This window comes from Dendrobium catenatum, unplaced genomic scaffold (genome assembly GCF_001605985.2).
Source record: "Dendrobium catenatum unplaced genomic scaffold, ASM160598v2 fragScaff_scaffold_1472, whole genome shotgun sequence".
NCBI classification, from domain to species: Eukaryota; Viridiplantae; Streptophyta; class Magnoliopsida; order Asparagales; family Orchidaceae; genus Dendrobium; species Dendrobium catenatum.
In genome coordinates this window covers 78,095-101,684 of record NW_021319934.1, presented here as the reverse complement: position 1 = coordinate 101,684, position 23,590 = coordinate 78,095, and the positions used below count along the sequence as shown (strand labels likewise).

The 23,590-nt window shown below is 33.0% G+C and overlaps 2 protein-coding genes across 4 annotated transcripts in view; one reads left to right on the top strand and one right to left on the bottom strand.

Moving 5' to 3' along the window:
* Positions 1-7,056, top strand: part of LOC110100650 (villin-5) — a 30,043-nt gene extending 22,987 nt beyond the window's left edge. For all 3 annotated transcript variants that reach the window (XM_020828249.2, XM_020828248.2, XM_020828247.2), the window contains exons 16-23: positions 2,511-2,658; positions 2,770-2,780; positions 2,877-3,017; positions 3,095-3,220; positions 3,411-3,479; positions 5,420-5,741; positions 6,142-6,347; positions 6,432-7,056. In XM_020828249.2, the coding sequence (XP_020683908.1) occupies positions 2,511-2,658; positions 2,770-2,780; positions 2,877-3,017; positions 3,095-3,220; positions 3,411-3,479; positions 5,420-5,741; positions 6,142-6,347; positions 6,432-6,545 (1,137 nt within the window). In that variant the 3' untranslated portion in view covers positions 6,546-7,056. The remainder of the gene's footprint in view (positions 1-2,510; positions 2,659-2,769; positions 2,781-2,876; positions 3,018-3,094; positions 3,221-3,410; positions 3,480-5,419; positions 5,742-6,141; positions 6,348-6,431) is intronic.
* Positions 7,057-8,449: 1,393 nt separating this feature from the next.
* LOC110100651 (D-aminoacyl-tRNA deacylase) overlaps positions 8,450-23,590 on the bottom strand; it is a 20,448-nt gene continuing 5,307 nt past the window's right edge. The window contains exons 5-9 of the mRNA XM_020828252.2: positions 21,205-21,257; positions 15,353-15,408; positions 14,975-15,046; positions 13,415-13,603; positions 8,450-8,916 (exon numbers count right to left, since the gene is read on the bottom strand). Coding sequence (XP_020683911.1) covers positions 8,829-8,916; positions 13,415-13,603; positions 14,975-15,046; positions 15,353-15,408; positions 21,205-21,257 — 458 coding nt within the window. The 3' untranslated portion in view covers positions 8,450-8,828. The remainder of the gene's footprint in view (positions 8,917-13,414; positions 13,604-14,974; positions 15,047-15,352; positions 15,409-21,204; positions 21,258-23,590) is intronic.

Sequence of the window (23,590 nt, the reverse complement as noted above, 5' to 3'; positions counted from 1 at the left end):
TGTGGTTTCAGAGGGATTTTTGAAGTTGCATTCACTAGCAGCAGTGAGACTGAGTTTGATCAAAGTGGATTAGGCCTTTGTAATGGAAATTGTGTATGAGGAAAATTTAAGATTTAGTTTACTAGTTTGAGGTGTTCTGGATAGAATTGGAGTTTTTTTTTTTTATTGAAGAATTTAGGGGACTTTATGGGTCTCATCCAAGCTAAGTGAGATAGGAGTTTTGGCTAGATTGTGAAGGAGAACGACACTATGAGGTGTAATCTAATTCTAGCTGCATTCCTTTTCTCAAATGATTACAAGTCCTAAGTTTTAAATTCTAAATTTGAGAATATTGCGCAAGTTGAAATGGAATGAATCTAAATTTACTTAGCCTCAAAATACATGCAAATATTTTGAATTCCTTTGATTCAAACTCTCCTTTAAAATTCAAGCACTTGGGCATAAATATCATATCTAAGCTCTCAAGTGGGTTGTCTTTTTTATGCATTAGAGTCTTAATCTCACATTTTAAGTTTGATCCTCCTCTTTCCATGGACTAGAGTCGACGAGTCTTGAATTTCATGGCAGACACCTAAACTATAGACCTTAAATGATTCACTATAAAATTTACTCTCACAAATGATTGTACATTTGTAAAATCCATAAAGATATTTTTGTTTTACATTCGCATTAGGCCTTCAACAACTTTTGCAAAGAAAATTCATTATAAAAATGTGAACTCTCAGGGTCATCATTCATATAGTAGCTCTTAAAGTCAATATTTGGTCATGATTTCTTTTGGTAAGCAGGTAGAGTTAATATTCAGATGAAAAAATAAAATTATTTAAAACTTCAATGATGGTTGCATTGATAGAATTACTTCGAGCCCACATTTCAATAAAAATATGAAATCTAAAATTTCACAAAATTCAAGTTATTTGAGAGAAAATTATCATTTATGAGTTAAAGCAAAATTCATCCACCATTCGCAAATGTTTGTTAAGGATGATAACTATAAGAATAATCTCAGCTTATAACTAAGTGTAGGATAGTAAATTTAAAATCCTAATATCAAATCTATTATTACTATATGCTTGATACTTTGTGCTTATCTAATGACTAGTGTTAATTGAAAGTTTGTGCACTTGATCAGGAGAGTTAATTAATCTTAGGGGGCTTGTACCTATAGAAAACCTAGAATCAAATCATCAAGTCCATGCAAAATGAGTTCGAAATCTCTGGGCAGTTTCTTATTTTTAAGTTAATTTTCCTTCCAAAAATTTGACATGGAATAATATTCCCTAAACTCTCCTAGTGAGAGGCTGGGGCATGAATTTTTGGAGCCCACAAAGCTCTCCAATTTTGATGTCACAACTTCCGTTTGTTACTCCCTTATGCAGTAAATCATAGCAAATATCATGAGATTTCATTCTTGATTCTATCAATTTTCTGCTAAGATTGTTGAATTCTTAATCATTCTTCAATCAAGTGTCTTCCCCCATTAAACATCTTCATGCAAAATCCCAAAAGATCCCATCTTCCCCAGGTCCATCGCATAAAGCCTAAAATACTACAAACATGACCCAGCATCAAACCGTTCTGTGAAGCCTTGACCTATAACTGCACAAATCACTCCTTATATATTCCATGCACCAATATTGTCCACCTTACCTTTTTTTCTCTTCTATCAGATTACGTTCCTGCAACTCTTATGGAGCAATTCATATGCTTACATGAATTGTCACTTAACGGCGTCTAGCACAAGGCCATTCATGTTAGTATTGTCTAGCTGAAGATTTGGTAAGTCTATGCATATGCTTTTTCACTTAAAATTCCATCTTAGAAGTAAAGCTTAGTGGATCAAAATACCTCAGCAGGGGACAATTCATTTTGTCTTCTCATGTTTTCATTCAAGCGTTATTCATATTAAAGTAGGATTAATCATAGTTGGGTACATCATTTTTTGGCTACTTAACAATATTAGTTTATAGCCAGGAAACAGATTGCTCTTTTAGATGCCTTTTCTTGATTAAGTGATGTTTCCTTCTTTACCTTCTTACTTTTTTTTTCCGTAAATTGTTTCCTTTGAGCATGTTTTTGAATGAAAATTTTTGGCTGTTTATAGATGCCCTAGTATTTTGGGATTATGTTCGGAAGTTTGAAAAAAATAGTTCTGCATTATCTGAAATAAAGAAGTGTGTTATCTGTTTTCAATTTTCATCACTATCTGTTGTTTACCTTTGTTTTCTCTCTCCAAGTTTCTCCCTTGGTGAAGAAAACACAGCACTTTGGGTTGACTTCTGGTTCTGGCAAACAACATTTGATTTCTCACCACTAATATAGCACCTTCTTTTCATGCGTTGCAAAGCAACAGCTGAATCATTTTGTCTATCGATTAGTTAAAGTTAACCTATGATTTGTTTATCCTCTGTGGCCACTAACAGGTTGATTTCAATCCTTTTTCTTCACCATCATTTTAATCTCCTTCCCCTTTTGTTCATTCATGTCTATTGGTTTTTTGAATTGTGCAGCCAAACATTCAGCCAAAACCACAGAAGGAAGGGTCAGAAAGTGAACAGTTTTGGAGCTTGCTTGGGGGCAAATGCGAATACCCTAGTCAAAACATAACAAGGGAACCAGAAAGTGATCCTCACCTATTCTCGTGTACCTTTTCAAATGGTAAGAAATGAGAGAATGTAACTTGCTGGTTTTTGTTATCCTTAGTCTGTGTTTAATGTGTTATTTATCTCATTGTTGTACGTACATGTACTGTTGGTTTGGTTGCTTCAGGCAATTTAAAGGTTCGTGCTTCTATTTTCCTTTGAATTCTTATGGCTTTTTGGGGTTTATTTTATGCTTATTTATAATATAGAATACTTTTAATACTATTGCTGCAGGTCTCTGAAATACACAACTTCACTCAGGATGATTTAATGGCGGAAGATGTATTCATTTTGTACTGTCATTCCGACATCTTTGTTTGGGTGGGACAGCAGGTGGATGCAAAGACGAGATTGCATGCTTTGAACATTGGAGAGGTAAAGTTGTCACAATTCGGCTTTCCTTCCTATTATGTATTTTCTTGGTTTATTCTTATATCAGTTTTTATTTACAGAAATTTCTTGAGCAAGATTTTCTTATGGAAAATGTATCTCTAGAAACACCTATTTTTGTCATCATGGAAGGAAGCGAACCTTCTTTTTTTACTCGCTTTTTCAGCTGGGATTTTGCAAAATCAGCTGTAAGTTTGCTAAACTTTGAAGGACTTGTCTTGTTACTGGTCAGATGTGATTTTAATCACGTGATTTCCTTTTTATTTATGACTTTCAGGCATACAACTGATGTAGGGAATTGTTTTTGCTACGGCTATTTTAGGAGTTTTTGTTCCATGTATTGCAAGCTAACGGATTTATTTTCTTCAATGTTTTCAGATGCACGGTAATTCTTTCCAGCGGAAGCTTAATATATTGAAGAATGGATTAACTCCAATATTGCTAGATGTAAGACTAAATTTACTTTATTTTGCTTTGGTGCTTGACACTAAAATTGCCCTGCTAATTATTTTGGTGTTTAGTGACTAAAATAGTTAACGTTCAATTAGAATATATCTTTGATTTCATTTCATGAGAGATGGCCTAGCCTTAATTCCTTTCATTTTATTGTCTTCATGCTTGACACTTTTTTTAGTTTCTCCCTTGCATTACGAGGCCAAAAGATTCTTCTATTTGAGCAACAACACCATCAACGTTCATGTAGACCACCAGTTAGCATTTTTGAAGCCTAAATATCTTGTTATCTTATGATCAATAAACCACTGATGATGTTTGGTAAATCTCAAAGCCTTTGTAAACTTCTAAAGGCTGAATCAAGAAATGAGTCATCTGCAGAATATTTACCTTACATAATTTTTTCTCTTTGCCAACACTTTACTCCAATTAAAAAACAAGACACCAAAGTTATTTGACCCATGAGGTAGTGATTCTCGCAGGAATGCAGTAAATTTTAATAAATTTTCTGTTGTATTTTGTGGGTGAGAGTAGTTGATAATGAAAGGTAAGAGAAGAATTTTGAGAGCAGAAGATAAAGTTGGCCATATGTATTAAAATATTCATGTCATGTTTGTTCGACAACTTTTGCATTGGTCATTAACTACCTAATGCAACTCTCCATTTTTTACATAAGGAATTGTGATATTAGTTCAAGTTGTTAAAAAGTGTGTGTTTCAGATATTTTGAGTCTTTTGTTCAAAGCAATAGTGAAATAGATGAGGATATTATTAGTAGAATTCAAGTTGGATGATTGAAGTGGAAGAATGCATAAGGCTTGTTGTGTGATAGAAAAATATCCCTAAAACTTAAGGGAAATTTTTATAAGATGGTGGTGAGATTTGCAATGTTTTATGGCAGAGAATGTCGTCCATTAAAAGAGAAGCATAAAATTAAGTGTTGCAAAGATAAGCATACTCAGGTAGATAAGTGACTTTACACTTAGAGATAAAATGTTAAACAAGTATATACATAAAAAGGTTGGAGTGCTCCAATGGCTGATAAGATTAGAGAGAGTTTCCTTAGATAGTTTGTTCTTATAAATCGTCAGCCTTCGGATGACTCTATTAGGAGAATAGATGTATTAGATCCAGCCTCTGTTAAAACAGATAGAAGTAGACCGATAAAGACTTGGTTAGAAAGTATTGAAAATGACATTTTTTTTATTAGATTTAAATTATAATTTGACTTTTACTAAGATGCAATGGAGATAAAGGATTCATGTAATCGACCCTACATGATGATGAGCTACCATCTATGTTTGCTTAGTGTCTAGTATGCCTTAGCTGACATCTAGCCTTCTTCTAAGTTGTTGTTGTCATGATCAGCTAATCTTTATTCATGTCTTTCACAGTTTCACTTATGTTATTTTTAGTTTTTTATTTGTCCCTGTTTATCTTTAGAAAAAGTGACTAGTGTCATTTAGTATTGATTTGGCATTTTCTTATGTGCCTAAGTTGTATCTTTTGAAATAAGGCTCATTAAATTTTTTTTTGTTGGAAGTATGTAACAGTACTTCCAAACTTAAAGCTCATTAAATATTAAACGAGAATTTGACTTTTAATAGGACACAATGGAGAAAAATGATTCATGTAGCCGATCCCACGTAGTGGGATAAAGGCTTGATGTTGTTGTTGTTGTTGTTGTTGTTGTTGTTATTGTGGAAGTATGTAACATTACTTGGATTAGAAATGTAGAATATTTATTAATAATATTTTTAGTTTCAGAGATGAGACTTAACAATTTTTTAATGTGCGCCCCTCATTTCTTTTGTCACCAATATTGCTTTAATTTTTCAAAAAATATGAATAGGTTTTACTTGCTTGTTGGGATAGTTCATAATATTGTTATCATTCTACAAATTACCTTTGACGATCTCTTTCAACTTTTTCTAGAAGCTCAAGCGACGAACGCCTACAACACATGTTGGGAGGTCTAGTTTACCAGACAAATCTCAGCGCTCTAGAAGTACCTCATTTAGCCCTGATCGAGTTCGTGTTCGTGGCCGATCTCCTGCCTTTAATGCATTGGCGGCTAATTTTGAGAATCCAAGTGCTCGAAACCTATCAACTCCTCCCCCTGTTGTTAGAAAACTATATCCAAAATCAACGACACCAGATTCTCCTGCTAACGTTGCTCCCAAGGCAGAAGCTATTGCTGCTCTCACGGCCACCTTTGAACGCCCAACCCAAACTATGATTCCAAAGATGACTAAAGGTAATTTCATAATTGTATTGATCTTCCAAAATGACTATGCTTAGGAGTAGTCTGGGATCACTAATTTTTTTGTTATGTTTTGTTATAAAATAGAAATATATTTGATATATATATATATATATATATATATATATATATATATATATATATATATATAGAAAAAAAAAAATTTTTTTTTTTTGTGTATTTTATAAAATAGACATGGTTATTAGAAATAATGATAGCAAGCGAGGCGATGATGACGGTGGTGGTGGCCAGCCAACAGTGATAGTTTTTAAAACACTCTAAAGTAGTTTTAAGTTATTTTGAATGTTTTTAAAATAAAATAAAAAAGATTGAGGAACTTCTGACAGATTTTTTTTTTTTTTTTTAAGGAACTAACAGTTGACTTTTCTGACAGTGAGCCCTGTTACCAGCACAAAAAAACCTGAAACAAATTCCAAGGAGAGTGTCAATGTGATGAACAGTAGAATTGAATCGCTCTCCATACAGGAAGATGTGAAGGAAGGGGAGGCTGAAGATGACCAAGGCCCTATCTTCCCCTATGAACGATTGAAAACAACTTCTTCAAATCCCGTTTCAGAAATCGACATAACCAAACGAGAGGTCAATAATCAAAGCCCTTTGTCTTCTATTTCTGTAATTATATCTTTTTTTTTAATCTTTTATCTCATGTATATATTTCTGCAGACCTATTTATCTTCAGTAGAATTCAAGGAGAAATTCGGCATGACCAAAAATGCTTTCTACAAATTACCCAAATGGAAGCAGAACAAGCTTAAAATGGCTCTTCAGCTATTCTGATGCTCCGAATATGGTGGTATTGCAGAATCTCAAGTAAACTCCTTTCTGCACTCTCTTACCATTGCAAAATGTGATTAATGGATTTATTTACCGTTAAGCTGTGGCCCCCACTCTCTTTCTGAGCTGGAGCCATATTTAACCGTCGTGAGGGGTTCGCGAGGGGACAGTGCCAGTGTGTTTTTAGCTGCAGCTGCTCCCATTTAGTTTGGTCCCTTTTTTTTCAATCTATTTTGTTGTTGAATGCTAAGGTTTGTGCTCTTTCGTGGTTATTCTTTTTCATTGGAGCTTGGTTGTGAGAGCTTGTTTTCTATTATTTAACCATTTTTTATCTGTTCAGGTTTTGCTCTTGTAGTATATTTGGGGGTCTGGTATGAGATTGTTGTATGGGTTGTGCAAGTTTGAGTGTATGTAGTCGAGGAAATAATAGATGTAAAGATTAAGTGTATAACAAGTGATTGTGCGCCTGCAATAAAACTTTATTTTGTGTTTGTCTTTCCCTCAGTTTATTATGGAAAAAAAAAAAAATTGGTCAAGAGATTCATTTAAAAAAATGAGAAAATTAACACGTATTGATGAGCAATTTGTTGTTGCAAATAGTTGTTCTATAATGTTGAATTTATGGACATATAAGGCAGTTTTCTGCTAATGTAAATCATGTCAAGAACTCAATTATTGTTTTTGGTATTTTATCCCTTTATAGTATGTCTAATTTTTTTTTTTTTTTTTGATACCTGATGAACAATCTGCAACATGAGAAAGTAGAGTTTCATATGTAGTTTCTGGTGGGTCCTGAAAGCATAACAATAGATTATGATTTCCTTTTTTGTGAAATTATTCTGTGAAAATACGGATATCATTGGAGTTGGAATTGAATCAGAACGTGTCACATCATTCATTTGTTATGTATCATAATTGTATATTAGGTCACAATATTGCGTGATGTGACTCATTTTAATTCAACTTCGGATGGTCTGGTGTTTGCTTAGAATAATTTATCTTATTTTAAATAGCTTTTGATCACACCTTTTTTTCCCCTCAAAAGAAAATCATCAAAAAATTATTATAAAAAATGGTAAGAAAATTATTTCAAATGAAACCTATATTTAGGGACGCTGACATATTGATTGATTTTTATTTATTTTCCAAAAGTAATTTAGGTGTTACAAACGTTATAAGTAATTTTTTCTGTTATAAAGACTCAAGCCACTGATATTGTACGACTAGAGTATGTTGTCGGTCAATACTTTCAGTTGTGGTTGTTCTTGTAAAATAAAGTAACATAGATAATATTTACTAAATTCATATATATTTCAGTCTTTAAATATATTTTTTTAATGAAAAATGAAATAAAATTAAAAATTAAAAATGTTCCTAAATGGTTTCTTAATTAGACATTTAACTACAATTAAGATTATTATTTGTAAAAATGAAATGAGTAAATCACATAAATACTGATAATAATACAAGTTTAATTAAACTAATAAGATTTTTAATAAATGTGTGGAAGTTCAAATTATTTTAAAATATTTCTTTATAAAAATCAACGAATTATTAACGTATGATCATTTTTTGCATGAGTAACACGCATAGAAGTGCATCAGAACTTCCTCTTTTGCCTTTTTAGATCATTTTAAGTTTTACCCATCTAATGAAATAGATTATGCTATTAAGTTTATCTTAAAGCATCAACATCTGATAATTAGTGTTTTTTCTTTGTTAATTACAATCCTTATTAGAAGGGCTAACAATCAACTCATTTGAACTTTATTAGCATCAAATCACTTTGGGCCAATTTTTGTCAATTTGGAGCTCCCTCTATAACCTCAAAATTGATTTTGAGATGATTTAGAGTTTAAAATGACTAAATCAAATATTATTTCAATTTATTAATGTACCTTTCATCCTATCATGAACTACTAAAGAATTAGGTTAAGTACAAAGTAGCATTAGGATTACAATTAAAGCACTACTAATGGAAGCAAGCTCTAAGAAATATGGATGTTTATATATTTATTACTTATATATATTTCAAAATAATCCTCCGACTATTTGTATGTGATCATTTTAGTCCCACAACATAACGTTGCTCCAATTTAGCCTCTCGATTATATTAAATTGATTCAAAATAATCCATTGGGACTAAATTAGGATAAATTTCATATGACCATTACAATATGATGAACTATTTTGAATCAATTTTGTATAGAGGATGGATTTTATTTGAACAACTTAGTACTCTAAGACTAAATTGATCATACAAAAATAATCTCAAGACTTACAGTATTAAATGAAGTCATCTGGTTTTCCAGCCTTTATATTTTCTTCAGCCAAGAAGCTCAATATAGCGTTTTTCTGCCAGCCCTTCATACTCCTGCAAGGAGAAAAGTTGTTTATTGTCATTGATTCTGGAAAGCAGATATCTGAGTCAGCGAGCAGAAGTTCATGTAACAAATAATGTAGAGAAAGATCTTCCAACTACTTAACCGGTAACATCAGTTTAAAAAAGGGGAAAACAATAAGCGAAATGAACAATCATCAATTTTTTGATCGATACAAACCATATAAATATCTTAAAATTCCAGAAAATATAGAATTTGGCATAGATATTGAGAAAAAAATACGTGCAATTCTCATGCCCCAATCGAAACAGTCTTTTCCATCTAAAATCCGGGACTAATGATCTTGGCAAATTCAGCCAAAAAACTTGGTAACGCATTCAAGGCTTTTATGGTAAAAATTCATTCAAATAAATTTTTCCAAGCCAACAAATCCTAAACAAATTCCTCTTAATTAAGAACATTCTTAAACAACTCATCTTGATTAGGAACCTCCCTAAATAGCTTCTCTTGGGCCCCACAAGATGGACCCCCCTAGCATATTGTAGAGATACTTGAACACTTTTAGCAAATCCATGAAGCATTCTCAGATCTTGTATTTAGGAGCTTGATATAAATATCAGAGCACATGCGGAACCTAGCATAACATATTTTGCACTTTCGTTACACTTACGTAATGTGTTTTGCATTCTCATTATCTTTGTATAACACAATTTACATTTGCTCACTATTGTTGTTTTAATAGACTTTGAACGTTGTTCTTGCATAATACAATAGCATTTAAATAATGCATTTATATTTTAATCACATAATGCACTTTAATTGTAATAGAATTGTAGTACACTTATATGATGTATCTTATAATTGTACTATGTTGAATGTTATGTTTGAATTTCAAGTTTGTTTGATGATGTCTGTAATATGCTTGTGTGATCATTGTTATTAATAATTTGAGAATAGCCTAAGCAGTTTCAAAGTCAACAATTACTTTCTCTAACATTAAGTGAATGTTAAGAATCTCATGAAGAATGAAACTACTTATTGATATAAAATCCTTGATATAGTTTTGTATAACTTGAAGACCTAGTGTTATCATATAGCAAATTCAGCTCCTCTATATTCATCAGTATCAATTCCATGATATTTTGTTTTCAACCTTATTCTGTTTCTTGAAGTTGTCCTCAATTTTGTTACTAAGTGGTGGCTGTCAAACAGACTATTTTAAGAGTTTTAAATCTAACCTAAGTAAATAAAAAAAAATGATAAATTGGAGCAATATCATATGTTGTACATTCACTGCTTAATGGGTTAAATTTTCCTCTTTTCTCAAATTTTGATTCTTTTTTTCCTTGGTTTTCATTTTAAGTGGATTTTAGCTGTCTTTGATTCTTGTTGTTGTGATCCTTTCCCCACTTTTTTTTATTGAAATGATATATATATATATATATATATATATATCCTTTAAAATGATTTTTTTTTACATTTTACTTTTAAAATTAATTATGTGAGGGTCTTTTATTTGTTCAAAATTTCGGCAACCTCTTGATGTCACCTACTCGCGAAGGGAGGTTGGGAGGCACTTATCTTTGTTCAGCTCGTGATACAATGGCATGAGCTCTTCATATATTCATTTTTTCTGCCCGCATCAAAGATACAACAGCGTAGGTTTTCTTTATATTCATTTCTTTTACCTTGATAAAAAATTATAATGACGTAGGTCTTCGAAACCAGTTATTTTGAGTTATATTTTTATTTATTATTACTTTTTTTATTTAACATTTCTTCGGAAATCCAGCAACCTCCCGGCGTCCTCTCCCAACAAAGAGAGGTTGGGACGACACTTGCCGATGTTCTTCTCGTCTGGATCAAATATAAAATGGCGCGAGATCTTCAAATCAAATTCCCGTCTGGATCAAAGAAACAATGGCACGAGGGCTTAAAATCAAATATTCCTGCCTAGATTAAAGATACAACGGTGCAGGTCTTCAAGTTTGTTTGTACATATTTAAAACTTTATATATATACACCTTGGGTCAATCATAGGAGAGAGGCCTCGGGTTGAACGAACATAGAAGGGGATCGAGCTTTAGACGGTTTCCTACATGCGGCTATCATGCGAAAGGGAGAGAATGATCGGGTTGAAGTCCTGCAACTGGGTTTGTGCGGCGGGTTGCTGTGAGGCTGAGAGGGCAGACGGGCTAGAGCCTCTCATGCGGGAGCGGGTCGAAGATGGAGTTACAGAATGCGGGCATGCAGGCTGCACGCGGAGCTGAAGCGGGATTGAGGCGGGATGCAGACATGCGGGACCTGGTCGCGTGGCTGACGTCGCATGTGCAGGCGGAGCGTCTTGAGGGGGATGAGCAGGATAACCTGTGTGTCTTCCTTGCGTGTGATCTCTGCAGACAAACCGAGTGACGAGATGGTGAGGGAGTTCCATGCATGAGAGTCGAATAAAATGAGAGGGGCGAGCAGTTTCTACATGCCTTTAGTTGGGACGAGTTGAACAATTATATCATGTAGGCCGAACAATTGTGTCATTTGGGAGAAGATCGTGAGTGTTGTAGGGTCCAGTGGTCAACAAGTCAATCTATTTTACCGATCAGAAAACATAAAAAAGTATGGAATAAGAACTTCAAAGATCGCAAACCCTCAGAAACCCAAGTTCAAAAAAGAATGAACGATCAATTCACAAGCCTAGGGCTAGGTGGAAAAATAATTTCCTGGCGTTCAAAACCGCTAATAGTCTTCCTTGTCAACAAATCAAAATATGAACGTGCGGGGTTTGCCCTACTTGATGTTCGCTAATATGGTCCCAACACCAAATTCGAGATTCCTCCCCTGATGATAAGTTTGGCTATAAATAATGGCTAACAAAGTAGGGATTGTGGTAGGTCTAAGGAACAATAGTAAACATGGTTGCAAATGGAGGCACACACAACATGCAGTTTCAATAGAGTACATCACACGGGCACATCAGACGATCACAATGTACAAGCAAAACATGCAAGCATAATATACTATCTTAGCGAGTGATGATTACATCAGATCATGGAAAGTATATCAGAGACGTGGTCGACGATCTACGGCCACGATTGTGCCGATCTATTTTCGAGTCTTCATATGTATTTGTTTTAATTATTTACTTTATGTATTTGTTTTAGTATCATTCCCGTTTTACCTTTAAGGGTTTTGTCATATGTAAGTCATAGGGGCAATGTCATCTTTTATTTCCCTTTCATTATATGAGGCTATATATAGACCTCTTATGTTTCTTTTGAAGTTAATTAATGAATTATAATTAAATTCATGTAAATTGAGTTCTTATGAGAGCTTGAGAGTCATTGGAGAGAAAACCCTAGGAGAGGGAAGCAGATCACCCACCAACCTTGAAAGAGTCCGGGTTCATAGCTCTCTTTTATTCCCTATCCTTTCTTTCCTCCCTCCCCTTTCCCCTAGCCATTGGCCTAGGGTTTCCCAACCCCAAAACCATCAGCCTCCACTCCAAAACCAAGCTCCATCGCCAGCCAATACCCTTCCCCCACCCCACCTAGCCGCCGGCCATCCAAGGTGGCTCACCCCTTGATTGGTTGATCCACTTAATTCCCCCCACCTACACCTAACCCTAACCGTAGTCCTAGTTCAAGCCGCCGGCCCCCTCCCTTTCCAATTCACCTTTGCCTCCAAATCCAAGCCCTCTTCATTACTTTCCTTTTATACCAAACCTTATTTGGAAAGACTTAATTTCAATTATTTGGTTAAATTTGAATTTTGAAATCTTTCCAAAATTATAATTCTATTTTTGGAAAGTTTCCAAAATCAATCATATTTGAATTTTAAATTAGATTGGAATAAGATACATCCTTACTAATTTAATGTTCCAAATCAAGTAGGCTTGATTTCTTTCTCAAAACACCTCTTCCCCTCTTGATGCCGCTGGCCCCATCCTTGTCCCCACCCCTTAAATGCTTTTCAAAGTTAAGCCTCTTATTTGGGAAATATTTCAAACCTCCCTCTCTCTTACCCGCCCCCTCCCTCTCTTAAATTTCTCTTTAAATTCTTTCCAAACTGAAAGGATTAATTAGGAAAACAATTTCCTAATTTCCCTCCATCCTCCCTCCTTAAAATCTGAACCCTTTTTCCTCCACCTCTCTCTCTAACCTAGCCGGCCTTCCCCTTCAATGTTCACGCAACCAGCTCCCGCATTTAGGAAATATGGATATCCCCTTCACGAACATTTGGTTCAGATTTTAGAGGTGTTATGGGAAGCATATGGATATCCCCTTCACCTCTAAAATCTGAACATTTATTAGATTATAGGAAATTATCAAGTTTTATGGAACATTTAGGAAATTGGATATCTTATTTTATGTAACCCAGAACACAGCAAGTAGAAAGAAAGTTCATTTGGCGAGCAACTAAGAAAAAAAAATTCACAATGTGTACCACCAAAAGCACAGTGAGGAAACCATCGTCTATAAAAACAGAACATGCAAAGCAAATTTTCATCATATATTAATGGTAAAGGGGGCTTACTTCTGATCAAGATGTGCTAGAATTACACCTCCTGGAAAAGCTGATTTTGTTGCTTCAAGTGAAACCTTGATAGATTGCCTCCATGTTCCACCAATACCTTTATCTTGATCACCTGCTTTACGCTGTGCTGGCTCTTCCATTGGCAAAGAATATCCTGATAGTAGGTGTCCTACCCACACACCTTCTTTCCTTGAATTATTTCCAGATGCAAGTAATACAGAACTGTCAGTAAATGAAAGGCTTCTGCTTTGCTATTTGTTAAGAATTATAATATACCAACTTTAGAAGAAACCATTTTACCACCCAAAAAAAAGGAAATATTAAACAAAAAAATTCAAGCATAGAAAAAGACGTGCACATTGACAAAATTCAGACTTAACAAAAGAAAAATGGCATGAAAAAATCCATAATGACTAGCTTAAGTTTAAGAAAAAAAAATCTCCATCCAGAAGGAAGACAATACTGCAAATGAAACAAGAAACATTCATATTTATATCTCTACAAATTATATGCCATTGTAGCTTAAAGGAGACGCTAATCTTGTGCTCTAGAATTGTTGCTAAGCATTTATAGCATGCAACTTCATGTCATTTGAGAGTAATAAAAATACAAAAATTTATAGAATTTATATTTCATTGTCAATTTTCAACTTTTAGTAGCATGGCAAATTCAAACGATTTCATTTTGCTTCAGTGTCTCCGGTTTTCATTCAAACCAGCAAACATAACTTCAGTTGGACAATAGAATTTTTTTTAGATAAAAATGAGCATTGTGAATTTCCACGGGAGTTCCAGAATTAATTTATCTGTTTTTCCTTATTATTTCCTCAAAGAGAGAACAAGCAAAACATCGGTTAGATTCTTAAGTGCATCTTTAACTAAATAATGTAGTAGCAGTTAACACTGTTCAATATTAACATCAAGAATGCTTGTAATAAGACATTGTCAATCTCGATAGGAAACATCTTTACTAGCAGATAATATTAACAAAAAAAAAAAAAGCCCCCGCTTAGAAAAACTGAGTATTTTGGGAATAGAAATATATCTCTGTAATGGAAAACATGGATGTTATTTCCGCTATATTCCCATGTTTCTAACAAATACAGTGAATGCTGTGATTTGCTAATCCCAAAGAGCTATAATAAGAATAATGATGGCATGGTTTTCATGATTATGATGATGATTATGATGAACATAGAGTGTTGTATAGTGGGATTCAATAATTGAAGTGCATATATATGTCGAAATACAGAAAAATATATCATAATAACACAATTTAGCATTTGTCCGTGAGTTGATTAGCTCATTTTGTTTTTTCTAACTCATAGTTTATCTTGTGATAGAAATTTGATATGGAAATGGAGAAAATGTATCAATATAGTGCATATATTCTTATTGTAGAATTATTAGTGATGATAAACTTATAAAATAAATCTATTATCTCATAAATAATATAATTAATTGATTTTTTATTTATTAAGTTTTTATTTATTTTTAAAATCCTATCAACATGCATGAGGTGTCTATGCATTTAAACTAGTATGTATGTAGGGCTGCTTACTGGATAATATCCATGTGACGAGGTACATAGTGACCACCACCTATGGCCAGAAGAACTTTGTTGTAACTGTTCCTGTTCATGCAGCAATAAAATAAGTTTCAGATGAATCGGAGGCCTTACAATCGGTAGAAAAAGAACACTGCATAATTTAATGTCTGCTTACCAATCTCCTGAAAAAATAAACTGCAAACGAAATCCAATGTTTATGTGATACAGTAAAAAAACAAATTATTTATTGAAATAGATTTTGTCCCTATTTAGGGATCCTTTGGATAAAAAACTGTAAAATTGATCATTCCAATATTTTAGTTTTAAAGCACTATCCAAGACAAACTAATTTTACTTCTGAAAAAGGTCGTAAACCTTGCACATCCATACCTGTCCCATTTTCCCACACCGTTACCACCATCAAGCCCCAGTCCCTGCCATAAAAGCTACCAAAAAAAAAAAAGAAATTATCCTCATATTTAAACAGTATTCAATCAAAAAGATTATGTTACAGTAATATATGGCAGTTCTATGGAAGATACATTTTGCACTCAGGAGAGAAGATATGTAATAATCTAAGAGAAAATCAACAAGTAAAAAGCAAAGTTGTCTTAATGCTTAAATCAAGAAAATTGGTTAGTCTGGGCCAATCCGAATGCCCACACAAGTCCCCCAACAACAATCAACAGTTAACCTAAAATAACTGCTGCAAGTGCCACCTAAAATCCCACATAAGAAATAGATAGACGCACAATGTACATTAAGAAGTAATATAAGGAATGCATACATATTAAAAGTTGATCAAAATTGAAACTACTTCGCTTCATGACAAAGTTAAATATGGAAAGAAAGGTTGATTGACTGCAGAAACAACTTGCACCTGATGAAAAATTTTCATCATCACTAGCACCACCATTCCAAGGCCATTATTCAGCCTTATGTATCTCACTCATTCTTGTTAAGAACCGCATGCAGCAGTCTTGTTAAGAGACATGTGGTGTTTAAATCTGTTTAGTCAAATCCGTTTGAATTGATTCAGGAAATGGTTACTAAAGCCTAAGCATTTTGTAGAGGTATCCCACTTATATTAATTATATCCACTCCTATCATCTATGTTTTCACTAATTGGAGTGATCATGTGAACTAAGCTTAATTCCAGAACAAGAATTGATAAAAGTGAGAACTTCGCTTAAGGTAGAAGAAGGTGATCGATCGGCGCAACATCGCGCATAGTGATCTCAAAGTGCCTCAATTGTGAACTGAACAACCCAAACAGTATGTTGGCGAAATAGCTCGTGCTTAAACTTGATTTGTTGAGGTTGTCATACTAAAAGTTCTCCACATTTAAACTTCAGGATCTTGGCAAGTTTGGAAATGAATCTTCAATCTTTGCAATGATCACATAATTGTTTACTTGAAAGCATCAGCTTCTACCCTGTATTTATATAATAATATTGATAGTATCTTGAGTGATTTTAAATATTTATTTGGGGATCTCAGTGCAAAGCACGATATCAACCTAAATAAATATTTAAAATGCCCCTATTTTGAATGGAAATTTTGACAATCATTGGATTTTGGCATTTTAAAATTTCGGTTTGTAAACGTTGGTCTTGTCATCAAGAACTTCAACAGATCAACCTTGATATTAAAGTGGCTTTATGAGAGCATATAATGACGAATTTCTAGACAGCAAAACTCAAACCTAGACAATGTTTTTCTATTAGAGAATAGCGCATTTCTGCTCAGATTAGCCTACGACTGATATAGTACAGAGCATTCTCTTTATCCTCTTCATTATGTTGTATCAATAATGCTCCGATGGACTCTTCCAAAATAGCTACGCACAGGATGAGATGCTTCCCTGGAATCAATGCTACAAGAATAAGTGAGCTTAACAAATATCTCTTGATGCTATCAAAAGCTTCTTGACATTCATCATTCCATTTGAAATGAACATTTTTTTTTAACAATTGCAAATGGTTGATATCTATTGACAAATTTGATATAAACCGCCTATAAACACAAATTGCCCTTATAAGGAACAAAGTTGATGAAGACTTTTTGGAGGCAACATTTTCATAATCACCTTAATTTTGTTGGGATCAATCTTAATCCCTCTATGACGTACAACATATCCAAGAAACTTTTCTGAGGAAACTCTAAAAGCACACTTGAGTAGCTTCATTTTAAGATTGATTTTTTTTTATCCTCTCAAATATAATTTTTATTTTTAAATCTTCGAGATGATATTTTCGATCTATACTTTTAACAACAAGATCATTCATGTAACATTCAACCTTTTAGTAGATAAACACATCAAGATTGATAACCACATTATAAAAGGAGAAAAGTGAACAAAAAATTATCCTAAGTTAGTTACACACCAACAAAACAATAATTTGTTGTCATTCTTCATACAACTCTTAATAAATCAAATTTACAAATTTGAAATGATCAACATATATTTTCAGCTTGGGGGGGTTGGGGGGGGGAGGGGTCTAGTTATTTTGAAAATAGCACATAAAATTCTGCATTCAGTTATGTCAATCAAGCCACTGTCAACATCTATTGGACCCAACTCCGTGTTTTGAGCGGAAACGGTGGAAAGTCGAAAAGAAAAGGGTAAATCGTGGCTCTGTGTTTTTTTTTTTAATAGGACGCGTATCCGATACGCGTCCAGTCAAATTTAAATAATATTTTAATCGGACACGGCAAGGCCGTATCCGACACGTATCCGTGCCGTATCGGAGGCGTATCCGTATCCGACACGTATCCGATACAGCACGCTTCGTAAATAGGAGTATCCGTGCAACATAGAACTCAACTCATCAATTATGTACAACATAATTTGAAAGACTTAAGATGCGGATTTTAATGAGGCTTGAACCTTGCAAATGTTCAAGCCTTATTCGAATAGCTATCACTATCATTGAAAACTTTGCCTTCTTAGCCTTTGATTGTACGAAAATTATGAAAAATGTTAATAGTCTCATTTTCTTTCTTGCTTTAGAAAAAGCAAATCTTTTTATACCATGCAGTACTCTTCAGCACCTCCGATGATATTCACATCCCCTTTTCATTCTTCTTCATTAAGGTTTTTTCTTCTACCTTCATCTTGTTTTTTACATGCACGCTTGTGGGCATTTTCCAAATAAATAAGCATCTTCAGCTCGAGCATTGGATGTTAGAACATATTGAAATGTTATTGTATAGATTTCTTGGTATCTAGCGTTACAATGTAGTTATCTTGAAGCTATGCTAAACAGCAAAGTTCATGCTCATCAGCTAGGGGGTGTTGATCCAGCTTGATGCATTCAGTTATTTTTTGTTTATTTATGTTTTATTGTATTTTGAACAATGTTAGCTGTGTTTTATTTTTATTATGCTATCCTTAACTCGCTCCCATAGTTTTAAAGTATGACACATTAACTTAATTCCTCTATAATTCGCACACTCCTGTGCATTATCTTTATTCTTAAAAATAGGAATTAACACACTCATTCTCCACTGATCTGGCATCTTTTTAGCCTTCAAAACAGTATTAAAAAGTTTAGTAAACCAAGAAATTCCTTCATCGCCTAAGCATTTTCACATCTCTATTGGAATATCATCAGGTCCAACAGCTTTTCTACATCTCATTTTTTTCAAAGCCTCTCTAACTTTGGTTTTACTTATACAGCGATAAAAACAAAAATCTTTATTTTCATTTAGGGTTATAAAGTCACTAAAGTCAATCGTACTTTCACATTCTTCAATAAAAAGTTTAGCAAAATACCTCATCCACCTTTGTTGAATATCATCTTCTAAGAAAAATATTTTTTGACATTCATCCTTAATACATTTCACTTGAACTAAATCCTTACTACTCCTATCTCTTTGTTTGGCTAACTTATACATATATCTTTCTCCCTCCTTAGTATCTAATATATTATATAAATCATTAAAAGCTAATGCAAAGAGCTTTCTTAGATTCCTTACGAGCCTCTTTATAATTATCAGAATTTTTACAACTAAATTAATTTTTATAACAAATCTTCTTATTTTTTTATCTTTTCTTGCACATTTAAATTTCACCACCAACTATTTTTCATATTATGAGCTTTTCCCTTCGAAACTCCAAGCACATCTTTTGCAATATTCTTAATATCACAAACCATTTTTTCCCACATAATCTTAAAATCTAAAATCTTACTCTCAAAAATACTTTTGTTAATATTCTTTCAATGCCCCCATCTAATCCTAGAAAATCGTTTTATTTTATTATTAATTATTTATCCTTTATCTTAAAGTCCATAACTAATAATCAATGTTGGGTACATAAATTTTCATTCGGAATAACTTTATAATCATTACAATCTAAACGATCTAATTTTCTTATAAGAAAATAATCAATATGCGTTTTATTATATCCATTTTTATAAGGTATTAGCTATTACGAAATCATAAGCTAAAATATAGTCTTACCACCTTCATTTGTCGTTCCAAACCCATGACCACCATGGATGTTTTTAAAATCATCTACCTCTCTACCAACATGTCCATTTAAATTTCCTCCAATAAAAACTCTTTCTTCAAGAGGTATCTTTTGTATTAATTCTTCCAAGTCATTCCAAAATTTTAATTTTGAACTCATATTCAAACCTATTTGAGGAGCATAAGCACTTATAATATTAACAATCGTAATATCAACAATAATCTTTAAAGCTATAATTCTATCTTCAATTCTATTAATTTATATAACATTATCCTTCAAACTCGTATCTATAATCACACCTATAGCATTTCCAGTAGGACTCCTACCCGAATACCAAAGTTTATATCATAAACTATTAATCTCCTTAGCTTTCTCTCCAACTCATTTAGTTTTCTAAATGCACATAATATTTATATTTCTATGAATCATAATATCTATTAATTATATTAATTTTGCTGTAAGGGAGCCTATATTCCAAGTTCATATTCTAATTTTAGTTTCATGGACTAGCTTCTTTTCCCTCATCCGTCCTTGATGTGGGAACCCTTGCCTATTTAACACTGCACCCGGGCGCCGGTTCAGCGGCCCTTTTACACTTGTCATTGTATTCAGGCCATATAACGCGTCGCTTCCAGGAAAGCCCTAGCATTAACACAATTTTTTAAAGGATTCATGTCATGATTATTCAACAAATTTTACGTTGGTTGTCGACTACCTAACACAACACTTCACTTTTCACATCTAGAACTTGGAACCTAACAACGACAGTGTTGCAACTGCATCTCCTCCATTGGATGTAAATGTCATCAACTATGTGATCAGCTACATTGGCAATCCACCATTAGTTTGTCTTCCATACGTAATTAATCAGACACAGTTTTCTTATGCTAAATAAATTTTTAAATTTTGAATTAATTTTAATCAAATAGGTTAATTACCTTCTTATTTTTCCCTCTTTGTGAACTATGTATCTCCTATAAATAATGTAAATATTCTACCAATTGAAATAAGAAAAATATGCAATATTCTTCTTTCACACTTTTCATCGATATACAAAATGTCAAATTTTATATGATTAACAATCTATAACTATCCAAGTAGGAAAAATATGCAAATTCTTATTTCATATTTTTTTAACTAGTGTACAACCTATCAATTTTTAGACGGTTAACAAACTAAAACAATGACAAAATAATGATCTAATTTTGCCAACAAGAGCTATCATTTAGCTTATGAAACTTCATATTCCTGATCCCATTTTAAAAGATCAATGAGTTTATCTTTTTGCTTCTAACATCTCCAAGAGACCCTAAAGTCCTAATCCTACAAAAGAACACTGTCACGTATTCTTAACGTCACAATTTTTTATACCAAATAGCACCGAACGGTTTTATTTAATGCTTATCTCAGACTTCTTTTTCTCCCTTAACAATTCAGTTTTCATCAGAATATGTCGAGCACAACTTGTTAGAAATTAGAGTCAGGCAAAGAATCTAATGCTAAGGCAGTAGTGCAAGATCAATCAAGAAAGAGCAGGAACAATTCATTAATAGAAATCAGCAAGTTACGGCAGTTGGCAGAATACAATTAAAGAACAAAAAGCTGGAAAGTGATCAAGTTCTATAAAAGATATTCTAATAATTATACTAGATGGTTACTGTATCATGCTATAAAAGAATAGCATAGCCATTTTGATGTGGTTACAATCCTAGCATGTGTTGAAAGAAAGTAAAATTTGAAAATGTTTCATTCAAAATCACCCAACCAATGCGATAGCTTGAGCAGCATCCTGTCTTCCCCAGTACTCTTCAGTGCTTCCTACAAAATTCACGAAAAAATAGAGCTCAGACAGCTAAGAGTGACTCAAGATTACATGTAACTGTTGTGGAAGAATTACGCGCCAAAAGGATATGCTTCACTTATAGGACAACCTAAACTTCATATTTATCAACAAAACCAATGAGGCCAAATAAAAGTGATCATCACAGGTCGGCACTCCTTTGATAACATCTATTCAGAGAAAAAAGACAGATTTTGCCTTATGTAGCATTGACCATGCATGGAGATTCACCCACATGTTACATACCAACATTGTGCTGAAGGAATGTAAGGAACTCAAAATAAATGTAATTAGATGTCATACCTAAAAAATTTAAAAATGATTAGATGAAATTTTCTCCTACTAAAATATACTCCTTTTCTCATACATTTATGAAATCATTGAAATTATTTTTATAAAATTCTGCATTTCATTTCAATCATTTATATATATAAAAGTATATAAAAATAATTAGGCATAGTAATATTTATAAATTAATATACTTATTAAAAATTATTTTAATTTTACAATAGCAAGTTATTGTCCTGTAGCAAAATCCTATTTCTTTCAAAATTCCATGTCATAAAAGGATGTTGGCTCAAGAAAAACGATGCGTCGGCATGAATCCCGCTTTGCGGACATGGGATTCAATTCCCCTTAAGTCAGATTGTAGTTAAACAAATTTTCTCTGAGGATAATATCATTGTTTAATTAGATTTGGGTCATTCTTTCCCATGAGTGTAAGTATTCATCGTTAATTACCCCTCTTAGTACGTAAAAGGGAACTCTCAATTAAGGATGAATAAATTTTGAGTGTTTTAGTCTCAATTGACATGAAAAATAGAGGTAAACCCAAATCAATATCTCATAATTATGTCGTCCCGACTATACTAAAGTTTCAGTTTACCATTACTAGCAATTATTGAGCGTAGTATCCAAGGAATCTAATTAGCAGTCATGGGTTGCCTACTCAGAGATCTCAAGTAAACTGAGGTATTTAGAAGTAAATTTTAATTTAATTGAGATTTTTTGGGGCTTACATCTATTAGAATACCTAGAAATTAATTTAGATTGGGATTTATTACTTCATTTAGAAGCTACCCAGAAATTTGAATTGAAATAGGTCTTATAGCTTCTATTAAAAGTTGCCCGGATATTTGAATTTGGGTCGGGACTTATGTTCATTGAAAGTAACCCGTTGGGTAGATCTTATAGCTTCTATTAGAAGTAGGTCATTAATAGGTTTCCCATTAATTTTGGTTGACAGGTCTTACGACTCCCTTAGAAACTGCTCATAATATGTAACATGGTGTGCTTTAAATTTCTCATTACGACGATAAACATTACAGCATAAAATAGAGCCAATCACTAACAAAAAGCATAATTACATTGCTCTAAATATTAATATAACACTTAATTATACTACTAAAAAAATTAATAACAGTTGCCTAAATTATTCCAAGAATTATATTTAACAGAACCACTTAATAATATTATATTACATAGAGTTGATTAACAAATCATTACAAATTAAAAGACCAGCCTTTTTAAATCAAATATTATTACATTAAATAGTGTTATAACTATTATAAAGTGCTGGTTAGTATTCATATTATTTTCATTATGTAAGTCTGAATGCAGTCATCAACCTTCCAACATCAATAGTCCTATGTTATAATAGTAAGAAAATGAAAGAAGAATCACTGGTTCAAAATCAAATAAGTTTCAACTTTCAAACATTATTATTTTTTTTTTCGAACGAGATTCACACCCCCATTAAAATCCATCTCTGTACTCTTCCAAGTTCCTATATACATAATAGATGGGTTGCAATTATAGTTAGCTATTATAAAAGCAAAAATATAAATACTTGAGGAATGAAAATAATGAAAAATATGTTTTCCCTCACCATCTTTATTGTTGCCTTTGTATCAAACTCCCATAACTTCAACCTATGTTGCACCGATACGGATACGGCGATACGGATACGACACGATACGGATACGGGACACGCCAATTCTTAAAAATACAGGATACGGATACGGCGCGGATACGGCATTATAATATATAAATAATACATAAAAATTAATAAAGTAATCAAAGTGTAATATTTGAAATGACAAAAAAATTGAAATAAAAGTAAGTATTAAGTATTGAAATGTCTAGTACAACAACAAAAACAAGAAGATAAATTGCCCAGCACATGAAATTTGAACTATTCAATAGAAGGAATGATAGGATTAGCTTCTTCAGTGGTTTGTCTTTGAGTTTCTATATCATCTTCAATAAATATCATAGCTTCTAATTCAGGCTCATCAAGTGAAAGATTAGT